The following is a 24,568-nucleotide window of genomic DNA, read 5'->3' on the forward strand; positions in this document are numbered from 1 at the left end:
CCGGTCTGGCGCCATTTGCGATCGGCGGGGGATTTTCGGGCTCCGAAGTCCCCAGCGACCCAGAGGAGGGGGGGAGTCGCGAGGTCACCGCGACCCCTCGGAGAACCCCCGGATTTGGCTTTCCGGGACCGTGGGAACCCAGCTGAGCTCCGTTGAGTCCTGCCCGCCGCCCGGAATGCGCCTTTCGAGGTGCGCTGAGAGCCGGCGGAGCAGGACGGAGCCTTGGGTCGATTGCTACCTCTGGGATGCAAAGCTCCGTGCCGACGACAGTTTGAGCGTCAGATACCTCCAAATTGAATCAAGATCGGACTTGTGAGTAAAATTTGTTGGATTATTAAGAAGAAATTATTTGGTCCGGGGAGGAGAATCTAAAAAGGAAACGGAGGTCGTTCCCCCCCCAACCGAGACATGCGAGCAATTACCAAGCCCGCAGCCAACACGTTAGATTGGGACCTTAAAAACCTCTAAAAAATTAAGCAAGACCCTTCCCTGTGGGGCAGAGCCAAGGGAAGGAGAAATTCTTGTAGATCTCTGCAAAGAAAGTTTGAATCTGGGAACGAGCCCTCCATAAACCTGGAGGCGAGACCCTGGAAACAAAGTCCAGCCGACAGAACGCTTCCACCGGTTAAGAAGATTTTTTTTTTAAAAAAAAAAAACACGAGTTTGTGAACTGTCAAAACAGGCATGGAAATATTAGAACTGTGGGACAAGAACGTTTAAATTGGGAAAAATCAAGTTGGAGTTTATGAATAAATAATTAAATAAATAAATAAATAAAGGATTTGGAATCTGCGCCATCTTGGGGTAAAGAAACCATGCCCTCTTCATCATAATTTGAGAACACAAAGGAACTGGATAGACACAACAATGAATTCCCAGCTGAGCAAAGAGAGACTGCAACTTTTGTTACAGCTTGTTCAAGAGCTGGGAGAAGATGTCCGGCAATATGGGAGACAGATACAAAGTCTTAAAGAAGTGCTACAAAAGTTTTCCCCAAATGACACTTTGGAATTACAGGATGAGACAGAAGAGCCTGGAACTGAAGAACCGGAGCAACTTGTGGGAGAAGTTGCAAAGGACATTGATTTGATGCAGACGGCTTCGACTCGGAATGTTGGTCTCTCAGTGGGAGGGGGAGACCAGATTCCGGTCAAGGTTATTCAAATAAAGATGGAAGTTTGGAGAAAGCTATGCCACTGGGGGGGAACAGAGAAGAAAGTTGGGAAAGAGAGGCGGAGAAGGAGAGTTGTGCAGCAGAAGGAAAAGTGGAAAGAGGGAGGGGGTATGGAGTGGGCGAGGGATGGAGTGGGGTGAAAAAACAAAATGAATTTTAATACGGGATGTCTAAAATGGTTTAAAAATGGATTGTTAAAAGGAGCTGGCCAAAGTTTGCAGGAAACCGCCAATCAGGGGAAGGAGGGGGGGGTAAAAAATGTTTTAATAATTTAAATAGTGATATTAGTAAGAAAAAATTCGGGAATATTTTTTAGGGAAATTACAGGCTAAGGGATTTAGTTCAGAGATTTGATTGAGTATTTTTTGGATAAAATTTTATGCAAGATGAAAATAATTGGTTAAGTGATAATTAACATTATGAATTGTATTCGATACGAGAAAATTGCTGATGTGGGGTGTAAAATGAACTCGGGGAGGGAGGGACGGGGAAGCCGAAGTTATGTCAGTGAATATTGGATAAGATTTAAAGTTTTTTTCTTTTTTTTCTTTTTTCTTCTTTTTTTTCCTTTTTTTCTTTTTTGTGCTCCTTTTTTATTGTATCTGAGGTTAAGAGTCTATGTTATGAGGATGTGATTAATGTTTAAATTGAAAATCTTCAATAAAAATTATTTGGAAAAAACAACAACAATATGAATAATATATGGGTTCATTCATCTGGCATGCTGCAGTTGGCAAAGGACTGCCTCTCATTGTTGTGGGTTGAATTAGCTTGTTTCCATGTACATCCCACCCTTACAATTAAAGGTGTTGGTTTTTTATGGTATTGCAGATATTTTTGCTGGACAAAAACCTGGCTTTGCAACCATTAGCTGCACCATTATCACATCAGGAACTGTTTTGTTTTGTTCTATGAACATTATGGACAATTTCATTTAGCACGTTATTCATATACTCAGTGTGATAGAGATTCACAGCTTTGTCCAGATTTGAATCTAGATTTGGATGCAAATGACAAAAAATTGCCCTTTTTATTACATCCCAATGAGAAACTCACATAAGGAACCTTGACTTGCTATTCAGTATTTCCAAGCAAATGCCCTTAAAGTCACTAGCCTCTGACCACCAAGCCACATTGTACTTATTTTGAGGATGACATCACAAAGTCTTTCATTCCCATTCTCATGGATACTGCATTGACATCAGTGCCCTTTTATGCCATAATCTTTGCTCCAAATGGACAATGTTCACGTTTTAAAGCTTGGTCAGTGTCTTTCATTGGCCTAAGCACAAATGTGCTATGTAGAAGATATAGAACCTGGCCAATGGGATGATGCTTACCAGATGTCTCGAAAATATTGGGTAACTGGTAAGTCCTGTTGAAAAAAAATCTTGTTCATGATGGTGATAAAGTTGGGTCTGAATGTGCCTGATACTGTAGAGCATATTCTCTTTCATTGTCCACTCCACAGAATGCTGCGTGAACGTGTGTTGTCCCCCCTTCTGGGTGCTCTGACACCGCAGCATGGTGGAAATGTTGGATTCTGCCTGTCTGACATTGACCATTAGGTGACTGCGGGAGTAGCTGAGTTCTTGGCAGCAGTGTCTTAAGGAGTAGTTAAATAGGAAGAAATCTCAGTTTATGCACACACACACACACACACACACACACACACACAATTAGTGTATGCAGTTTACTGTTGCCTCTTTGTATGCATTTTAAATACTTTTGTATGTGACTCTTTTTCTTGCGGCTCTGTTTGTAAAATGCCTGATAAAGGTTTGATAGTCAGTATATATATGTGTATATATATGTGTGTGTATATATATAGTGTGTGTGTGTGTGTGTGTGTGTGTGTGTGTGTTTAATTGCCAGTGGTAGCAAGTGTGGCTTTGAATCTGTATGTTTCAAAGCCTCGTAGATCTTCAGCATTGTCCACCTGGAATAGCAAATAATTACCACCAGCACCAACACACACACACACACACAGCAAAAAAAACCCTTCCACCCTAGATAGCATGAGACAGCTTTCGATATCACAGTGGTTCCTTTGCTCTACTCCTGCCCGGCCCCAAGTTAGGATTGTTCTGCCCTACTCGCAAACTAGCTTTGTGCTGATGATTGTAGCATTCATGAAAAACTTTTGTTGTTGTGATGTAACAATTTGTAGGGCATCCTCTTTTCTCTATACAGTCATACCTCGCTTTAAGTATGCCTCGGTTTGAGTATTTTCAGTTTAAGTACTCCGTGGACCCGTCTGGAACGGATTAATCCACTTTCCATATACTTTCAATGGGAAAGTTACAGGTAGGTAGCCGTGTTGGTCTGACGCAGTCAAAACAAAATTAAAAAATCCTTCCAGTAGCACCTTAGAGACCAACTAAATTTGTCATAGGTATGAGCTTTCGTGTGCATGCACACTTCTTCAGATACTTCTTTCAATGGGAAAGTTCGCTTTAGGTTAAGTACGCTTCAGGTTAAGTACGGACTTCCAGAACCAATTACACTCATACCTCGGGTTAAGTACGCTTCAGGTTGAGTACTCCGCGGACCTGTCTGGAACAGATTAATCCACTTTCCATTACTTTCAATGGGAAAGTTCGCTTCAGGTTAAGTACGCTTCAGTTTAAGTACTCCACAGACCGTTTGGAACGGATTAATCCACTTTCCATTACTTTCAATGGGAAAGTTCACTTCAGGTTAAGTACGCTTCAGGTTAAGTACAGACTTCCGGAACCAATTGTGTTTGTAAACCGAGGTACCACTGTAGTTGGGGGCGTTATTTCTACAGTTTTCTAGCTAAGGCTTTCAATGCTGTGATGAACTGAATGATTAAGCTTCTCGTGTTTAGCCTCCCTTTCAAGAAGCCATAAAACAGAGACCTTTATCTTTGAGCCAGCAAACCAGGGACAATGGAAAAACATGAAAAGGAAATGTTTCAAGTTAACCTCAAAGGAAAATAGGAGCCAATTTGATTGTAACTTGGATTCACGAACACCTACAATGATGAAACTCTAGGTCCCCCTTGGTTATTATATTTGTTTAACAAAATTTATATACCGCTTGATTGTAATAAAACCTCTAAGTGGTTTGCAAATATATAAAACAAAGCATTAAATTTCTTGATTAAAAAAATAGATAGCTGGTATTTCAAACCAATCAAAAGATTATTAAAAACTGTATAGGGATAAAGCACATAAGGAGATAAAACATCCTGTCAATAGGCAGGGAGTTCCAAAGTGTAGGTCCTGCTACACATTGATTTCTTACAAGCGTGGACAAAGTATTATGTTGCATCTATAACAGTACTCGTTCTGCATACTGAAGCGGCTGAGTGGACATTTATAGGGAAAAATGATCCCTGCAAATAAACTGGCCCCAAGGTGTTACGTGCTTTATATACTAATAGTAACACCCTGACCTTGGCCCAGTAGCAAATGAGCAACCACTACAGATCTCTTAGCAGAGGTGTTATGTGCTGGCAGGGTCTCATTCTTGTGTGCTGCAACATTCTGCACTAACTGCAGCTTCCAGATCAAACACAAGGGAACTCCCACACAGAGTGCTTTGTTACTACAATCCTGAAGTCATAACTATAACGGCATGTAGCTAGAGTTAAATATAAATAAGGGTTATATGAAATATTTGAGCAATGGGTATGTTTACAACGTTGAAATCAGTTCTGGCTTTTTCCACTGGGAGAGCTGCCTTAATACCAATTTCATATAATGTGCCTTCAGAGAACTCGCGAGAAGGTGGCGGTTGAGTTTTGTGTAGAAGTTTGATCCATGATATAGGTCTGTTACAGCAGTACTTTTACTCTACAAATGCTCAGGCTGTATAAAATTTAAGCGTCTGTTCCAGATCTCTAAACCTGTCTGCATTAGTTTTGTGCTGCCCCCATCACAGTGTCCCCAACACTTGTTTCTGGGTTTCTGCTGCTGTTGTAGTGCACTGTTGTCATTCAGTTGGATTGCAATTTAACTTCCTAAGGAGACGGCCACACAGGGTGACAGAAGAAGCTATGGAAAAACTTGGCGTAGTGGAGATAGGAGACAGGAGATAGCAGAAAGCAGCTTCCAAGGCGGTTGTGCAGTGGGTCAGATCCCAGTGGTTTGGGACCAAAACCAGACCAGAAGTTGTTGTTGCTAAACACGGTTTCACCAGTAACATCTACTGATACAAAATGTGTGGAATGACATCATCCTCACCCTGCAAAAATGCTGCAGAAAGGGGACAAAGAAACCCTTCACAAGATGTTTTCACCACATGCATCTTGTGTCATTGGGCACTATGGGAGATAGAGGAGGAGAAACATGAAGCTGCAGTTTCAGTGGCAACCACACTCTGCCACACTGGTCTGGTTCACACATAATGCTAAGCCATGGTTTATGAAACTAGTTTAATAAACTATGGTTTGGTGTTATGTGTGAACCAGGCTAATGTTGAGTTCTTATTGTTTGAAAATTAAAATACTTTAACATAGCAGGCTCAAAGTTTAAGCCCCATTGCAGAACATTTCTCATAGAGAGTCCTTGAATCATGTTTTTTGTTGTTGTTGTTTAGTCGTTCAGTCGTGTCCGACTCTTCGTGACCCCATGGACCAGAGCACGCCAGGCACCCCTGTCTTTCACTGCCTCCCGCAGTTTGGTCAGGCTCATGTTGGTGGCTTTGAGAACACTATCCAACCATCTCATCCTCTGTCGTCCCCTTCTCCTTGTGCCCTCCATCTTTCCCAACATCAGGGTCTTTTCCAGGGAGTCTTCTTTTCTCATGATGTGGCCAAAGTATGGTTTTTATGACATAGGAATTTTCCCTTTGCTCAAGTTTATCAATGTGTTCCAGTTTACCACAGGGGACCGTATTCACAAGAGGGTATCACTATAGCTCTGGAGGCAATGGTGGTGTGTATCTGTCTTGAGTGACTCATAAATTGGCAGTATCGTTCTTACAAATGGGGCTGAGTTGCTTTAAAAGTAGGTTTGCATGCCACATGGTGCATTTACTGTGTTTTTAGATGGTTCACATTAGTAGGCTCTTAGTCTAATATCCTGTAGCTTTGACTCAATGTGTGTGGCTTTAATTTACCTGACTAAAACAATAAAACCTCAGCTCTCCAGAACACACATATGCAACCATCAAGAATAATTAGGAGGTCTTGTCATCCTCCCTACCAGCTGTCCAACACTAATCTGCTGACTCACACTCCTGGCACAAATTAGTATTAGGTGTGCAAACAAGCTAACACAGCTGTTCATGACTATTAGGCGCTTAACACTTTCATTGCCTGAATAATTCACCATTTATACAGCTTCTGGTATCCTCCTTAGTTCTTCAATTTGAGTGGTCGTTATTTATACATCACCATCAATGTGTCTGGTGGTACTTTGCAGAGGACAAGGCCCCTGCCCTAAGTTGCTTACAGTCTAAAATTTGACACAGAGGAAATACAGTGGTACCTTGGTCTTAACCTGAGGTACCACTTTAGCTAATGGGGCCTCACGCTGCCGCCGCTGTGCAATTTCTGTTCTCATCCTGAAGCAAAGTTCAGCAAAGGTACTATTTCTGGGTTAGTAGAGTCTGTAACCTGAAGCGTCTGTAACCCGAGGTACCACTGTAGAAGAAAGAGGAAGCAGCGGGTAAAAGGAAAAAGATGATATGATGATTCAAATTACATGCATTTTGACTTATAGGCTTAGAAACTAAGGCTGATAGCACATGTACATCATACATTTAAATCACACAACTTCCCCCAAAATAAACCGCAGAACTATAGTTTAAGGGTCCTGGGTGTTGCAGCTCTGTGGGGTGTTAACTACAGTTCCAGAGATTGGTGTGGGGGACCTTCTGTAGGCAAGGCAGTTGCTTTCCCATCGACCTACAGCCCTTCTCCCATGTGTGCTAGAGCTCTGGGACCACAGGGGAAAATGTGCCCTGCTGCCTGTAAAGGGAAAGGTAAAGGGGCCCCTGACCATCAGGTCCAGTCATGTCCGACTCTGGGGTTGCGGCGCTCATCTCGCTCTATAGGCCGAGGGAGCCAGCGTTTGTCCACAGACAGCTTCCGGGTCATGTGGCCAGCATGACAAAGCTGCTTCTGGCGAACCAGAGCAGCGCATGGAAACGCTGTTTACCTTCCCGCCGGAGCGGTCCCTATTTATCTACTTGCACTTTGATGTGCTTTCGAACTGCTAGGTGTGCAGGAGCTGGGACCGAGCAACGGGAGTTCACCCCATTGCAGGGATTCGAACCGCCGACCTTCTGATCAGCAAGCCCTAGACTCTGTGGTCTAGCACAGCGCCACCTGGGTCCCTGCCCTGCTGCCTGAGGATTAAGGAAACCAAACAAACAGGAAGGTTGAAAGGTTTGGGAGAAGTGCTAAGCACTGTAGCGCCCTAGGCACCATGCTGGAGAAGCCAGGAGGACTGCAGGTAACATTGCACTGCCTTTTTAAAAACAGAAAAGAAGGACCCATAACTGCCCACAACAGTATTTTCCTTTAACAAGTATTTTCCTACAAAAAAAGATTCACAGAATAAGGACCAGCTGCCTGACAATGTTTGCTTTGTAAAAGAGATTGCTTTTCTACAGCATGATCAAAAAGCCAAATTGGGGAAGGCAACAAAGTTGGTTCGAGGCATGGCTAGTTTATTTCGGAAAACCCGCCTCCCCCCAAATAAAAAAAAAAATAGCATGGGCATATTTGGGATATATGAAACTTTGAAGAGCTGAGTGGTGGGGAAAGCATGTTGCGACCTTTATGTCTTTTCCCCTTTGTATCTTACTGCATCAACAAATTGTGTAAATTGTGCAGTTGTTAATATATACACATACAGACACATATTTTACTAATGGAAGCATTTCTTTTTGTCTCAGCTATTTTGTTCTCACAGGTTTCCCTATGCATTAGACTTTCATGTCTTTTTTCATTAGCTTTAAAGTATTCCTTCAACTGGGATAATAGCAAAACCCTATCTCCATCCAATTGCAATTTGAGCTGTTCTCTGTGGGTTGCATATATTTCCAGTTTGTTGCTTGGAGAGTTAGAAACACCACTCTAGATATTCTTAATGAGAGATTCATGCCTTATTCCCTAAACAATACAATGAAAATGTTCCCAGAGTATGAAAAGTGAGCAGTGTGATCTCAGCTTTTTAAGCACCCCTTTCTCTGTTTTGTGTGTGGCTGTGAGTTTCCTGTAAATTATTTGCAACATACTCTACAGTAAATAATTGACAGCTGTTTGTGCTTTATTTTGGCTCTTTATATGAAAGGAAGAGCCAGATTTGGGTCCATTTTTGAAAGATTTAATTGATAAAAGAAAATATTTATCAAATGTAGCTCCAAAAATTACTCAGTGTTTTCACATATTTGCCAGATAAATGGCACAGACTGTGGGGTTTGATTTTTGCTTGTGTTTGCAACTAACACTTTAAATTGCCATAGCTAGTAACTACAGCACAGTCTGTCTCTGCGTAATTTTTTTTAAAATGGTAAATCTCGACTATTCTGCTCTAAGGTGGTTAATCAACTCCTGGATAGGGAACTGGCATTGCTTTATAACTCAGTGAATATACATGTTCCTTACTCTCTCCCCTTGTGAGATCTATTCCTTGGGGAACAGTTTTAACAACTTGCTAGACTGGGTGAGATACAAATACAAGATTCTCTGGCTAACAACTCAAATATAGATATTTCTTCACTAAAATAGGAGCTCCAACCTGTACATGTGCTTCAATACAGTTTTGCTATTGTGTTTATAACTAGTGGGTGATATTTTGGAAGTGTCAAATATTAGGGATGCAGTTTGTAATTGGTTAATTGACAGGTTCAGGGATGTCAGACTGTCATTATCCCACAGTTCCCTGTCTGGAAACACTTGCCACTTTCAAAGATTCCCCCCCCCCCAAATGTTCATTTGCGGTGTGTGTGTGTGTGTGTGTGTGTGTGTGTACCTTGCCATTTAGCACTGTTTTGTTGACTAAGTTACAGCACTGTCCCTGTGGTTTTGTATTTGGTCCCTATTTTCTATCTCGCAGCATATGTATTCTTCTGCCTGTCTTTTCCCAGTGAAACTCATTTCTCTATGCCTCTGTGCCCAAACCCCGTTACCTTTTACTGATCTGTGAATAAGACGTGGATTGTGGAATCTTAATATTAGACTTACATAGGAGACAGGAAAGTGAACGATTACATGGAATCGGGGCTCCAGCTGAGTGGCTCCAGATAACTTGAACCAGTCCTGATTGCAGAGCAAAAGCACCAGAATTTAATAGAAATCACAGCTGGAAAGGACTCCTATTGCCAAGCAGAATGAGCTTCAACATAGAGAGGTTTTTTTTTAGTTTTATTTTAGCTTAGCTGCTGTAATTAAGGGGCAACGTTCTAATTCCATTACCAGGACGTTCATTGAACCAGTAAGTGACTCCTTGTGGCTCCCACTGGGATAATTCTAATGAAAGAGATAATAAATTAGATATGTTTCAGAAACGGGAGTGGGGGAGAAGGAGAGAAAAAGGAAAGCTAATGTAGTTTTCAGTTATCAAGAGATAACAACGTATGTTACAGGGAAACTTTGAGATCTTTGTTACAGAGATAATAACACAGAAATGTATGAACTAACATGTTAGATCCCCAGCAAGTTATCATACAACAGAGGTCACCATCCTGGCGCCAATGGGTGCCATGATGCCCATGAATGCTTTCACTGGTAACCCTCGTCAGGTTCTCAAGACCCTGGGCTTTCATTTTAAACCTCACTAGCCCTCCTAGAAAGTTAGTTATGGGACAAAATGTGCAGCTATCTGCTTCTGTGAACTGAGAGTGTGTTGTGGCCACCTTGTAAAGTTTGCCTGGTGTTGAGGAATGCTCCCTGTTATTAGACAGCAACACCATCAGATGCCACATATAAGGCTGATTGCAGTCTTATCCATGTACAGTAGTTCATTTCAGCCAACTTCAAGAAAATAGATTCGAATAGGTATCATACGAACTGAATGTCATTTTCAATTCCCCATCAAGTTTTCACTGGTAGTTTGTGAATCTTGAAAATATGCATGCCCATGCCCATCTCAGGCCAGGACCTATCAAATTCCATAAATGAAGCTTGCACAAACTTCCCCTTTCTTGCTGCTTTTGTTGTAAGGCAGATGCCTTGTTGAGAGGCTGTCATGTTTATTAGCCCAACAGTACAGTTCATCTCAAATAGTACGGTCATTCCCTCCACATGGATACACATTGACAAGCTGGGCTTACGAAAAGGATATAGGGGGTCAACCACATTTGTGTGCGCGTGTGCACACTCACAAACACACAAATAATTATGTGTGCACAAACTAACAAGACAGGCTTGGGAGAGGGGGGATGTATATTTGTAGTAGCCTAGAATAGAAAATAGAATAGAATAGAATAGAAACAGCGGGACGCGGGTGGCACTGTGGGTTAAACCACAGAGCCTAGGGCTTGCAGATCAGAAGGTCGGCGGTTCGAATCTCTGCGATGGGGAGAGCTCCCGTTGCTTGGTCCCAGCTCCTGCACACCTAGCAGTTCAAAAGCACGTCAAAGTGCAAGTAGATAAAAAAGTACCTCTACAACAGGAAGGTAAATGGCATTTTCGTGTGCTGCTCTGGTTCGCCAGAAGCGGCTTTGTCATGCTGGCCACATGACCTGGAAGCTGTACACCGGCTCCCTTGGCCAATAACACGAGATGAGCACCGCAACCCCAGAGTCGGTCACGACTGGACCTAATGGTCAGGGGTCACTTTACCTTTACCTTTTAGAATAGAAATACCTGTGAACCTTGCAGTTGGTTACAGAAAGTGAGAAACATAAGCCATGGAATTTTGGGTGGTATCTCATGAACAATGATGGCATCGATGCTTTTGAACAGTTAATTTTTGAAGCATCTCTAAACGTACCTATAAGCCTGTTGCTAGTGTTGAATGAGCTGCACACTAAAAAGGCGTCACAGAGAGGGGCAACTAGGATTGGCATTGATGGCATGGTTTGTTGTTTGTGCTCCCAATCAGCATGGAAAATCTTCTGGAGGAGATGGAGATGGGAGTGGCAACTACACAATACTTTTTCTTGTCTTGGACTTGAAATCACTCTCAACTGAATGATCCTGTGTGGACTGTGGGGGTGGAGGACTTTGGGTGAGTCTGGGGTCTTGCAATCTTTCTTTCACAGTAGCCCCAATAGTGCTTAACAGTCTTGGTGGATCACCATTCATTCATTGGCATGATATTTGTTCACCTAACCTTCCTTTCTTCCCTTGCCAAGAAGCCCTATAGGGCAACTTTGGAGATCATGTTTTCTCTGTGTTAAATGTATGTCTGGAAGATGCCAGTGTAACCACACTGCAATGAAATGCCTGGATCAAGCCTTCAATGAACTACTGAAACATGTTTGCGAAATCAGTTTGGCTTTATAGCAACAGTGTGTCTTTTATGAAGCGTGCTCTATGTTCTTGGCAATTATTTTCCCCAGTGGGTTTCTTAGAGTTGCATAGTATACAATCTTGTGCTGTGGAAATGAAATGTTGGTATATGGGCCGGTTAGGAAGCTATTAATTTGTAATCACAGGTAGTCTTGTTAGGAAAGAGGATAACATGATTAAAAGCAGTTTAGAGAACAAGGAAGTGAAGAGGCTAATGATATCACACTGTTTTCTGGTGGCAGTGACACAGCATCACTGCTTCAAGGGTGTGGGGCTACATTTATGAAATAATAATAATAATAATAATAATAATAATAATAATAATAATAATACATGCAGTGCTGCAAACAATATTGGAAGGACCTTTGCAGAAGGATCCATGACAGCAAAGTTATGTTTCAGGCATTGCTTTTCTTTTATTTCTCCTCTCCCTCTCTTACTTTTTAATAGGCACACAAGCATCCTCTGGAAGCAACAGAAAACAGTGCATAAGAGACAGACACTATGAAACAGCACGTGCCTCCTTTCTGGAGCAATCGTCCAAGAAAGAACTCCTGGTGGAAGGTGGGATTTCTTTGAAAGATAAACATCAACCCAAAGCCACTTCAGAGTCCAAAGAGAGTCACACCCAAAGCTTTCTGAAACCAAAAACATCTTTTTCTGATCACGGGTATCATATAAAGGCTTTATCGAAAAGGGCACTGGGAGAAAATGATATCCACAGACAAGATCCATTCCCAAAAGGTAGGCTGCAAATCTTTCATTGGCTATTAGGAATCTAGCTTTTGTGGCATGTTAAAATGTGATCAGAGTAAAAGGTGCAGAGCTGTTAATGAGCAGCTTGTTTGCAGCTGCTGCTGCTGCTGCTGCTGCTGCTGTTTAAAGTAGGAAAATAGTTTGGAGAGCAACTGGCTTCACTTAATGCATTTGTATAAATTCTCAATATTGCCCATGGCCTATTGAGACCAAATAAGAAGAAATAAGACAAGATAGTTAGAACACACATAATGCATTTTGATGTCCCATGTTTCTGTATTGAATCCCCAAACATGCATACTTTAGCACAGCCAGTGTGGCCATGTTCAGGGATGGTGAGAGCCGCAGTCCAATAACAACTGGAGGACTACAAGTTCCCCATCCCTGTAAATGCTTGTTGTTGGGATACAACTCAGCTTGTACTATAGGCTGATAGAGGGATACTCTCAGAGTTGCTGACCTCATTTCCCACTCCCTTCTGCTTTATCCATATATTTTACCCTCATTTTGTATCCACTGAAAAATTGCCCAGTGGACAAACTATTTTTATTGTAGACAGTTGAGAGAGATAAATTAGGGATTATTCTAATTCCATTGTCTTGAAATTATCTTGATAACACCAACTTCATGTATTTTTCTCTTCATACCAATATATATATAAATTATGCCCATCTCACCTCTCTGGCATCCTAGAATTCCTGAATCAAGAGGACCTCCCTGCCCAGCAGCTCCAGGTCACATAATGTATTTCCCTACCATTGCAGCATTAGGGACAGATCTTTGTGTACAATGGAAATATATGCACAATAATTGGTACATGGGCACTGTGCTCACCAACTACAACCACAGCCTCCATGGAGCTTTTGGTCTGGAAAAAATATCTGAAACTAATGTTCAGTTTTTCAATTTACCTTGCAAACCCCTCTTCAGGGAAAACAATCAATATGGGAGAGGATTTGCAACTTGGTAAAACAGGTGCAGAAAACAACTTTATATTTTGATTTGTTTGTTTGTTTAGAAAAAAAAGAGTATCAAGCTTCTGCCATGACACAAGGAAAAAGTATTTTCTCTTTACTGCAATTGATCATTTGAAACAATCTGAAATAGGATTTCTTCTCAGATATTTAATATCTCGAATCATACCATTTGACAGGAAACACAAGCTTATTGTCACTCTTGTAAGAGGGGCACGTTTCTGTGTTCTTCAGAAGGATAATTTGCCATTTTGGATTAATTCTGTATTTTTAGCTTGTAAAATGCTGAAAACATCTATTCGCATTTTGGGCAAAAACTCCTTTTTGGGATTATAAATTATGCAAGAAATATTGATTGTCAAAGAGCAATCAATCAAGCTTGATTATAAAGGAGGAAAACATTTTATTAAAAAAAACCTTCTAGATTGATTACATTTTTAATGAACTGAAATCATATTTTAGCATTTTGTTTATTAGTTTCTCATCTTATAGTAATTGCAGTAAAATAAGGACGCAGGTGGCGCCGACGGGGTGAGCTCCCGTTGTTCGGTCCCAGCTCCTGCCCACCTAGCAGTTCAAAAGCACATCAAAGTGCAAGTAGATAAATAGGTACTGCTCCGGCGGGAAGGTATACGGTGTTTCCGTGCGCTGCTCTGGTTCGCCAGAAGCAGCTTTGTCATGCTGGCCACATGACCTGGAAGCTGTCTGCGGTCAAACGCCGGCTCCCTTGGCCAGTAAAGCAAGATGAGCACTGTAACCCCAGAGTCGTCTGCGACTGGACCTAATGGTCAGGGGTACCTTTACTTTTGCCTTTTAAGGACTTGAATGTGCAGATCAATACAGGAACAATGAAAAAAAAAAGACCAACAGCCGCAAGACTGAAGGGAAAAGAACTCAAATTACTTGAGGAACAATACAATATACATATTTTGTTGTAGTCCATCATCAGTGCCGTAAATCTCAGTTGGTTCAAAGTGTATGAGCTCTTGAGAGTCATGCAGCAAAGGTTGTGCACCTGTGAGCTGAGCTTTCTGACTTTAGTTCTCCCCCATCCATGAACTCACTAAGTAGCCTTAGGCTAGCCACTTTTCTCCAGTTGTTCCTCTCTGCCCCTCTCCCTGCACCATCTGCAGTATGGTGGTACTAAAAATAGTAATTCTGGTATGATGCTATTGTACTTTACAGAGTGGTTGTAAAGATTTCTGAGATAATCAGTGTGAAGTGCTTTGAATACTCCAGGAGCATCATATAATGTAAATGATAGGAAATTATAATTATCAATTAGAGCAACATATATTTCCCTCCACCTGTTCTGAAAAGCAATATATTAGGCAGCAGCCTCAGGCCACCAGGATCATGCAGTGGAGTGAGGTGGAACCAAGGTCGTAAATGGAAAGCAGTTTGCATTCAGATGGCGGAGGTGGTGGGAAAATGTGTTTATCAGGATAAATTCTCATCAAAATGCTGAAGAATATATAACTCGACGGTTTTGTTTCAGAAACCACCCTCCAGAAGCAAAGAAAGACCCAAATTCAAATTAGCTGCTCCCCCTTAATAAACATCTATCTCTTTCTTCAGGTGATTACAAATTCTGTGGCTTGGCTATCAAGCTGAAGGAGCATCAGGAAAGTGAGATGAACAAGACGATCGAGAGGGTAACAACCTCCACAGCTCATGAGCCAGATGTTACTCATGAGAAACATGAAGCCCTCCAGCAGCCAGAGGTCTGCTCTGAGCCTGAGAACATTCCTGAAAACCCACTGACTCTCAGGGTAAAATATCAGGATGTTTTCTCTGTTAACTCTCAGTCCTGTGATGGTTATTTTCCTGGGAACTCAATGGGGGCAGAAAGTCACATTTTCTTTTTTCTTTTTCTTTTCTTACTTTATCAACGGAACAATGAGGTCACTTGAAGCTGCTCTTCATTGTTGAATAATCATTTTGATTGCCTGATTTGTTGAATATGAGCAACTTCAAAAATTCCCCACTGTCCCTCTAGAAGCCCCTGCTATACACACACATTTTTGCTCACCTTTCCATCAGTTCCTTCCCCTCACATTTACTGATCCAATGGCCAGAGGTGTAGCTGTATTCGTCTGCTGCAGCAAAATGAAGATTCTTGTGCCCTAAAAGACTATGGGTCCTCCAAGGTGAGGACAATGCACCCTGCTTTTCTCTCCACAGCTGTCTGAGCACCTCCACAATACCTCTCTCACAGTTTACCCCAGAGCCATCAAACCTAAGTCCCGAAGGCACCAAGGGAGATCTGATGAGATGGGAGCAGAACCCACCTTTGAGGCAGAGGGCTAGGTTGCTTGCTAAGGAGCAGAACCATTTGCTGCACTACGTTGAGCCTGCCACATTCCTTTATATAGGAAAGCAAGGGGTGTGCCATTGTGTACCCAAGCGTTGGATCAGCTATGTGCCCTGCTGTCCCTTAGACCAGTTATGTGCATATGTATTGCACCAATCTAAACAGTAAAGACTTTGGAAAGAATCCTTCTCCGAGTTCTCGTTCTTCAGCAACTGGGAGCCAGGACAGTAACCTTAATAAAGGGATACTATGTTTTTATGGGCTAGACTGGCAGAATGTTATGAACCTAAATCTGAACAGTAAGGGTTAAATGTTGGTTAATCTACTACTGATAACACCATTCTGGTGTCCCTTTTTAACACTGAGCATGTTAAAAAGCTATTCACGACCCACCATGAAAGTGACATTTCTGTTACCCTGAGAACTGAGTCTGATGTGAACAAGGACAGCACATTAAACAACAACAGAAGTGTGTTAATGGTTAGGAGTAAACAGCCTAGGCAGCAGAAAAATATTTAATAAACAATTAAATGAAGTGGCCAAGAGTATACTGCACTTTTTTATTCTTTCTTTCTTTCTTTCCAAGCACATAGTGATAAATGGATTCTGCTGCTTTTTTACCCATTGAGGCACAGCAGATGCACTTATCCTGAATCCATATATCTTGGATGTCTAAGGAAGCCATTAATTGTGTCCTTTGGTTTTCCTATTTGGACACTTAGGCCAAAAAGGAATTCTAAAGTACAGAGGCGCTGGTAACTGCAAAAATGAGACGTGTGTTTGCAAGAATAGCCACTCCTGCTTAATGTAGCAGTTTTTCAAACATGTCACCAATTTGTTGTTGTGTTAATACTTTTATAACGCTCTTCCATTTTTACTAATATGGCATAAAGGTAAAGGTAAAGGGACCCCTGACCATTAGGTCCAGTCGTGACTGACTCTGGGGTTGCGCGCTCATCTCGCATTATTGGCCGAGGGAGCCGGCGTATAGCTTCCAGGTCATGTGGCCAGCATGACAAAGCCGATTGTGGCAAACCAGAGCAGCACATGGAAACGCCGTTTACCTTCCCGCTGTAGCGGTTCCTATTTATCTACTTGCATTTTGACGTGCTTTTGAACTGCTAGGTTGGCAGGCATAGAACCACACCATAGAACCACACAACACCCATACCAGCACAATAAACACACTAGACAGGGTGCAGGAAAGGGATGAAGAGGGCAAAGGCTGCAGGCAATCCATTTCAAGGCCAATTATACTGTGTAAGCTATGTATAAGAAGACAGATCCTTGATCCATTGGTGGATAGGTGGGATTTTCCTGTGCTGCAGAAAGGTGAGCTTGTAAACAAAAGGGCACATGACTGCCATTTCCTCCGTTGAGGCATGAGGTCCTACGCTGTTGTGAGACATCTTATCATGCCCATATTATGTGATAGTTTCCATGGTTGTTGGAGGCAAAACTAAACACTTGAGAAACAGGACTTTCATTAAGTTGGTTCCGAGGAACTAATTGATAATGCCCTCTCTGTTTCTCACTCCACTCTGTTTCTCACTTTCTTTTAGGAGGCGCTAGAAGTTCACAAGCCTCACTTTATTTCCCGCTCACAAGAACGCCTAAAGAAACTCAAACACATGGTACAGCTGAGGAAAACCCAGCAGGGTGATGCTTCAAGAAAGAAACAAGGGCCTGCTCTTTCTCGCAAACTTTCCGCGTCTTCCATTACGAGTAAGAAGAAACAGTATACAATTCCTCATCCTCTCAGTGGTAAGTTCACCTGTGGCACTTTAACCAAATTATCACAGTTTTTGCTAGAATATGCAGTCTTCCTTTGTTAATGTTTGGTGCTTCAGCCTGGAGATAGTCTTTCATACTGATTCCTGCATGGATGTAATTTCTGGTGAAGCTAAATGCCATCTTCATGTATCAATATATAATTCTCCAAAAGCCTTTGCCATTGTATCAGTTCAATTCACTCCGATCTCCCCAGTTATACTACACAAAAGGGGCAAATCATTGCACCACACAGGATATCTTCAAGGAGAAGTAAGCTTTATTTCTGCAAACTATACCACAATGTTTGCAACATAGATCTCATGGAAATATTTTCTCTGTCTTAGGGACAAACTCTAAAGCATAGTATGGCAGTTGCGTCACTACTTTTTCCTTAAATTAGGGATGACGAACCTGTGGTTCCCCAGGTGTTGGGCTCCAACCCCCATCAGTCCCAGTCAGGCATGATGGGTGTTGTAGTCCATGGAGGGCCATCAGTTCCCTATTCTTGCCCTAAATAATTATAGGCCTAGGGTAGGGTAGCTCATTTCTACTGAGAAAAAGAGGATCATATGGACTTTGTTTTTAAGAATCCTATGCCCGTGTGTGTGTGTGTGTGTGTGTGTGTGTGTGTGTGTGTACAGTATCCATTCTGATCACAGTGGGCAGATGAGATAAGCCTTACATCCTCACATGGTGCCTTCTTAACAAGAATCATACCTGCCTGTAGTTATTTAGGAAAATCAAGATTGTAGCTGTCTGTTACATATTCAGAATAATCCAGTCTGGTGTGCAACTTCTAATGACCAGTAGTCATCATTGATGTTTTGCAGTGTATAAACTCAAGAAAGCGTCAGATGTAATTGTTCAATTTCCAAGCTAAAGTAACATGCCATGTCTATTCTGTAGTTCATTTTTCGGAGGCAGAAAAATGCAAAAACTTTTTGCTAGATAAGTGGCTTCCTTTTCTTAACAGCTCAGCAAAAAGTGTGTAAGGGGGTGTACAGGGTAGAGTCCTAGGGGATTCATTGTTTCATTTTTCTCACCGTAAAATTTGAGAGCATTCTTCTGCTTTACCACAGGAAGCAGGGCAGCTACCCCCTGGTGACATTTCTCATTGTAAGCTCCCCAAATCCCTTTACTTCTGGGAACCCTGCTTTCAAAGAAAAGAAAAGAAAGATAGCAAACATAATCCAAAGTGATAGAGCCAATAGTGAAAATGCTTGCCTACTGAACTTTTCTTTCTCTGTAAAGCTTAACATTTAAAAACTTGATCTTTAAAAGGATGAATATGGTCATGCTTGAGCAATTACAGATTAGTTTAGATTATGCTTTGTCTTGTTATATATATATATATATATATATATATATATATATATATATATATATATATTGCAATAATTTCATCTCTATACTTAATTTTTTTGTATTCCCAAAGCATGCTGCTTATTCCTGTAACTTGTAATATAAATCCCTTTTCTTTTTTTCTTTACAGCTTTGTAAGCATTATTTTGCATGTGCTATTTCTTTTCCACGATAACATGATTTCCCCCCTTACTTATCCACAAACTTGAGCACAGCTCCATTATTGCCAGCTGCATCTTCACAACAGACTTTAATTTGTACATTATTGCTATATTCCATCTTCACCATTATTCAACAGGTGGCTCTCAGTCAGGATTAAGACACCATTAATCAACTGGGAAGTTGTGTTTCTCAGACAAAAGGCAGAGTAGTTCTAAGGAAGGGACTGCCTCTTGTAGCTCGGAGAACTGGGCTTAAGCACTCTAGCCAATGTCATAGCAAATAGATGGTGGGAGTGCAGTACTAATGCTTCCTTGAAGTCTGCAGTGCCTTCCCAGACACTTTTGGCTGGCATGAGCCTTGTGGATATGTCAAGACTGGGCAGAGGAAGGGAAGAACAAAGAACTGGAGAAATTGGACCTTGAGAGAGGGACCATGGGGAATATTGACTCATACCCTAGAGATGGAGCAAGGGGACTGTCAGGGCAGAAGTCCACCTCTGTGCCATAGGAGACCTTGTACATCACAGGAACCTGACACTGCACCAGGACTGCCCCCCACCCCAAAAGCCTCCTCTGGTTAAGGAGATGCCTACAGATAGATCAGACGGCAAGCTGGCCCATTAACTCTGCCTCTGTCACAATGGACGCACCGGTGAGAACAAACTCAGCAAACCAAGCCTCTCCAAAGGATGGCTTGCTTGCTTGCTCAGTCCCATGGCTCAGGACACCAACTGCACAAAAGGAGGGCTTTGAGGGGGCATGTAAAGTGTCAAAACAATATCTTAGCTTCTGCTTACCCATGCACCTGCTGACCTATGCACTTTGTAACGTGACTAATATACGGTACCATAGCAACCCATGCATTAAAGCTTTTGGCAAACAAAAAACAAACAAAAAACCAAGCTGTGAATCAGAGTACTGCTGGCAAGTCTCCCTTAGAGGCTGTCAGTCACTCCTGATATTGAGCTTCCATGGCAGGCAATTAACTTCCTCACAGGACCCTTAACTCCACTTAGTTGCCAGGGAATCATTCCGTGAGTGGCTAGGATTTGGGTGGGATTCACTCTCAATAGTACTAGTAGGAACATATTACTCAGTCCTGTTCTAAGGAGCTCAGGGAGGCAAACATGGTGTACCTTCCCTCGTTTTATCCTCACAACCACCCTGTGAGGTAGGCTAAGAGACTCACCCAGGGTCACCCAGTAAACCTCTTGCCTGAGCAAGGATTTGAAACAGGTTTTCTGAATCTAAGTACAACACTTTGCACAGTACACATAATATTCATGATTATTATAATACAATAACAATTTGTACCACAAGTACAAATGTATGTGTACTTAAAACCATGTACCTTCTTTAAAAATACAACATTCCCTAATCTTATTTTCTTGACTTTTCATCTGTTTACAGCATCTTGACTTCAGAAACTAAAAATTATATTGAGGTAGAGGGGGGAAATATCACATTAAGTAACAGCATGCAATAATATTTTTGCCTAGATGCATTATTCTGGCAAAATGTTAGGTAATAAAAATGCAGATGTCTTTCTTACAAGCTAAGAAATTATTTTCTCAAGTGGCCACATATTAAAACTATGACAATCTGTCTACTTGTATAGTGTGAGGCAGAGGCAAAAATCATGAGTTTGGATACAGGGAAACAAGATGACTTGGGGGCATCACTATATCTCATCCTAACCCTCCCATATGAAGTTGTTCTGTCATAAAATGGAACCCATGTATGCTGTCTTTCACTCCTTGGTGGAAGTATGGGGTACATGTGTGATAAATACACAGATCCAGAGATACGTTGCACATCAAAATTGCAATCTGGGGCCCAATGAACATCCAGTGATCTGTGTCCTGTATTCTGCTTTGAATTTAAGAGTGTATGTGCATACATTGCAAAAAGTCCTGATTTCTTACTAAATTTATTTAGCCCATGTGGGTCAAACTACATAGGAATTTGACACTGAAAAAACATTGCTCCTGAAGAATATAAGGCAACTGCAAAGCTTGGAAATGAATTTTAATAAATAACTATATGCCCCCCTACAGTAAATGCAAAGGGAAGAACACCCTCCCCTTCTTTTGCTTGACTTTGTAACTTTGGTAAATCCTTGTTCATCTGTAATTCAGCACTGAAGAGAGAAAGTAGGCACTGAATCTTCATTTCTCCACTGATGAAACATGGCAGGAGAACTCCCTAAAGGAAGTAGTTTCAAGGTGCCCTTTGCTACAGTTACAAATTGATGAAAATCTAAAGATGACTTGCCTTTCATGTCCAATAAACTGTTGCTGAAAATTCGATTTAGTAAAAGTAGACATGGGGGAGTCACCTTCCTTATCACCCCAAAGAGCAGTGAGGGGTGAGGCACAGGGGCTGTTGTGGGAGAGGGAAATTGCTCTCAACTGGAAGTGTAGAAAATACCTCCTCATGATTTTGAGCAATTCCCCCTCTCACCCAGCAGCTCACCCTACCCATCCCACACTGAGGCAAAAGTTATTGTACGCGAATAAGTATACTACCCAACATAAAGTCCCTCTACAAAGTCAGATTTAAGAACCACATTAAAACCCGCATGAAAGCCATTGAGCATTACTTGCTTAGTGGCACTTACAGTTTTTGAAAGCCTCTTGCCATGGAAGAGTATCTCAAACTTTCTCATATACAAAACCTAAGGACCTAAAAGCTATTTTTATGCAAGGAAGGAATCTGAGAGAGAAAGACACACACCACTTGATTGTAAGAAAACCTCTAGGTGGTTTACAAAAACATAAAGTAAAACATTAAAACATATGCATAAAGTGTATATGGGCTTTCACAGAAACAAAATATCACACTGAAAAAGAGAAAAAAATGATTACTTTCTCATTGTGCTATTACTAAAGATAAAGTGAGTAATAAAAATGTGGTTTTAAATACATTTATTAATTACTCAAGCAACAGCAGTTTCCTTCCTGTCATGGTTATTAATGATAAATGTCTCTAGCAAGAAACTTTTTCCATAATTTATCTGCTGCACCTTATTCTTCATAAAAATATAATGTAGTCTTTGTGAGGTTTTATATGTTCTCAGAATGACAGAAACTACTATATCTATTAGGCATTTGATAAATTTCCTTAGCACTCTGCTCATCATAATCATAACTGTAGCCCTGTTGGATAGGAAATTATCACTTCCATTTTGCAACCTGGCTCAACAGCACAGTGGTTATTTCATCACTCAATCATTCATTCAGCTGTTCCATCAGTGCATAAAGATACCTATCAAGCAAATGAAGAAGCAGTTCAAGCACCTGCTGCGTGAAGAGACAAAGATTCATTAAACCATCTCTGGCTGCATGCAGAAGTGGCATGAATCAGTGCTCAGTGTTCTTCTCACACGCAAATCACTACTGTGGCCATAGAAATGAATACTTCTTCATTGACCAAGCCATAGATGTCAATTGCTAACCTTTCGACCTCAAGCTCTTCTTTTCCCTGTGTTCCCAAAGTGAAAGCTGCAGTTTTCAGGATTCTAACAAATATGGCAACATACCAACACCATATTTGGTATGATATACCTCAATTTCAAAACTTCTTCCATTCTGTCCACTTCAGGTGGACTCCCTCAAGATCACACTTTTTAAAGATTACTTAAGATGGATAACTAATACTCCACAGCAATTCATCTCTCAATAACTAGTTATGAGCTAGAGTTGCCATTCTACAATATGTCTTGAAGGATCCAGAGTCTTCATTCCATTCATTGAAGGAGTTGCTATGCATAAAAAGAGAGCTGTGCATACGGAAGGGCTTGTTCCATAAACAAAAGCTGCCCTGAGGGGAGAAGCTCATTTTGTTCACAGGGCAAACACACCACTGGTTGTGACACACCAGGAAAGAGACCTTGGGGTCATAATAGATAGCTCAGTGAAGGCGTCGACCCAGTGTGTGGCGGCTGTGGGAAAAGGCAGATACCATGCAAGGGATAATTAGGAAAGGAATTGAAAATCAAACTGTCCATATCAAAGTACTGTTATACAAATCTATTATGTGACCACATTTGGAAAGCTCACCCCCAAATGAATATTTTCAGTTTGGAAAAGGTAAAGAAGCACCCCCACCCACCCCCCCAAAAAAATATCAAGGAAAGGTTATAGCATTTATGAGGGAAAGTATGGAGAAAAGGCAAGTAATAGGCGATATGGCTGAAGTTTATAAAAGTATTTCTTTACACAATGCATAAGGGACCCAGGTGGTGCTGTGGTTAAACCACTGAGCCTAGGGCTTGCTGATCAGAAGGTCGGCGGTTCGAATCCCTGTGACGGGGTGAGCTCCCGTCGCTTGGTCCCAGCTCCTGCCAACCTAGCAGTTCGAAAGCATGTCAAAGTGCAAGTAGATAAATAGGTACCGCTACAGCAGGAAGGTAAACAGCGTTTCCGTGTGCTGCTCTGGTTCGCCAGAAGCGGCTTTGTCATGCTGGCCACATGATCTGGAAGCTGTACGCCGGCTCCCTCGGCCAATAACACGAGATGAGCGCGCAACCCCAGAGTCGGTCACGACTGGACCTAATGGTCAGGGGTCCCTTTACCTTTACCTTTACACAATGCATAGTTAAACTCTGGAACTCATTCCCGCAGCAGCCATGAACTTGGGTAGCTGTAAAAGACGATCGTACAAATTCATGGAGGACAAGGCTATCCATAGCAACTAGCTACAATTACAATTACTATGTTCTCCTTCCACTGTTGGAGGCAATATGCCTCTCAGTACCAGTTGCTGGAAATCACAGCTGGGCATAGTGCTGTATGGTTCATGTCCTGCTTATGGGCTAGAAAAAGAGGGGCTGGAACTCACCATGAACACCTCCCTTGTTATCTTATAATGGCAACGGTGCCCACCTGAGATTTCCAGAACTCAGTTCCAGTGAGTTCCAGCTGGAAAAAAAAAGCCCTGGGCTTCCCATAGACATGTGGTTAGCTGCTGTGAGAGCAGGATGCTGGACTAGATGGGCCATAGGCCTGATTTAGCAGATTCTTCTTATGGTCTTATACTTCTTCACATCTAACTTTTAGAGAAAACTCCATTCTGTGAATCCCCAAACTTGGGATTTTGAATGGTTTTTTGAAACATGTTGATGTGTCCTGTGTCTTTTTTTTTTAATGCAGTAAGCCTCCCCTTAGCATAGCTATATTATTCTTTTATATTAGCTCTGGCTACTCGTCTGGGAAATGGGAGGCAATAGTTTCGTGATCTCACTTCTACTCTGCCTGCTGAGCTGAAACGAACAGGATAACCCTGAAGTCTCCTCTCGCTCCCCCAGTGTTCTTGGAAGCGAATGTCCTGCTGTAGAAATTCTACACCTTGGTAGTATTGAATTGTGACATTTTAGATATAAACATTTGAGATCATGAAGCTGAGAAGGCACTTGAATGCGAACAGGGCCAATCTTCTTCAGCAGCATGAACCATTTAGGAAAGAGAGAGAATGTGCCCTGTGTTGACGCCGCTTGTTCTTAAGTCTTTATCCGTATCCAGCCCTTGTGTAGATTTTCACTGCAACTCGGGGAAAACTTCAAGGACAGGGCCAAGTATGATTTGTCTGCAGGTTTCTTAGTCACTGGGGAGCTATATG

At 41.8% G+C, this 24,568-nt stretch overlaps 1 protein-coding gene across 1 annotated transcript in view; it reads left to right on the top strand.

Moving 5' to 3' along the window:
- Positions 1-24,568, top strand: part of C5H10orf90 (chromosome 5 C10orf90 homolog) — a 91,176-nt gene that overhangs the window by 48,939 nt on the left and 17,669 nt on the right. The window contains exons 4-6 of the mRNA XM_035137979.3: positions 12,060-12,353; positions 14,918-15,111; positions 17,216-17,417. Of these exons, the coding sequence (XP_034993870.1) occupies positions 12,060-12,353; positions 14,918-15,111; positions 17,216-17,417 (690 nt within the window). The remainder of the gene's footprint in view (positions 1-12,059; positions 12,354-14,917; positions 15,112-17,215; positions 17,418-24,568) is intronic.

Source organism: Zootoca vivipara, chromosome 5 (genome assembly GCF_965207765.1).
Source record: "Zootoca vivipara chromosome 5, rZooViv2.hap1.1, whole genome shotgun sequence".
Classification (NCBI taxonomy): Eukaryota; Metazoa; Chordata; class Lepidosauria; order Squamata; family Lacertidae; genus Zootoca; species Zootoca vivipara.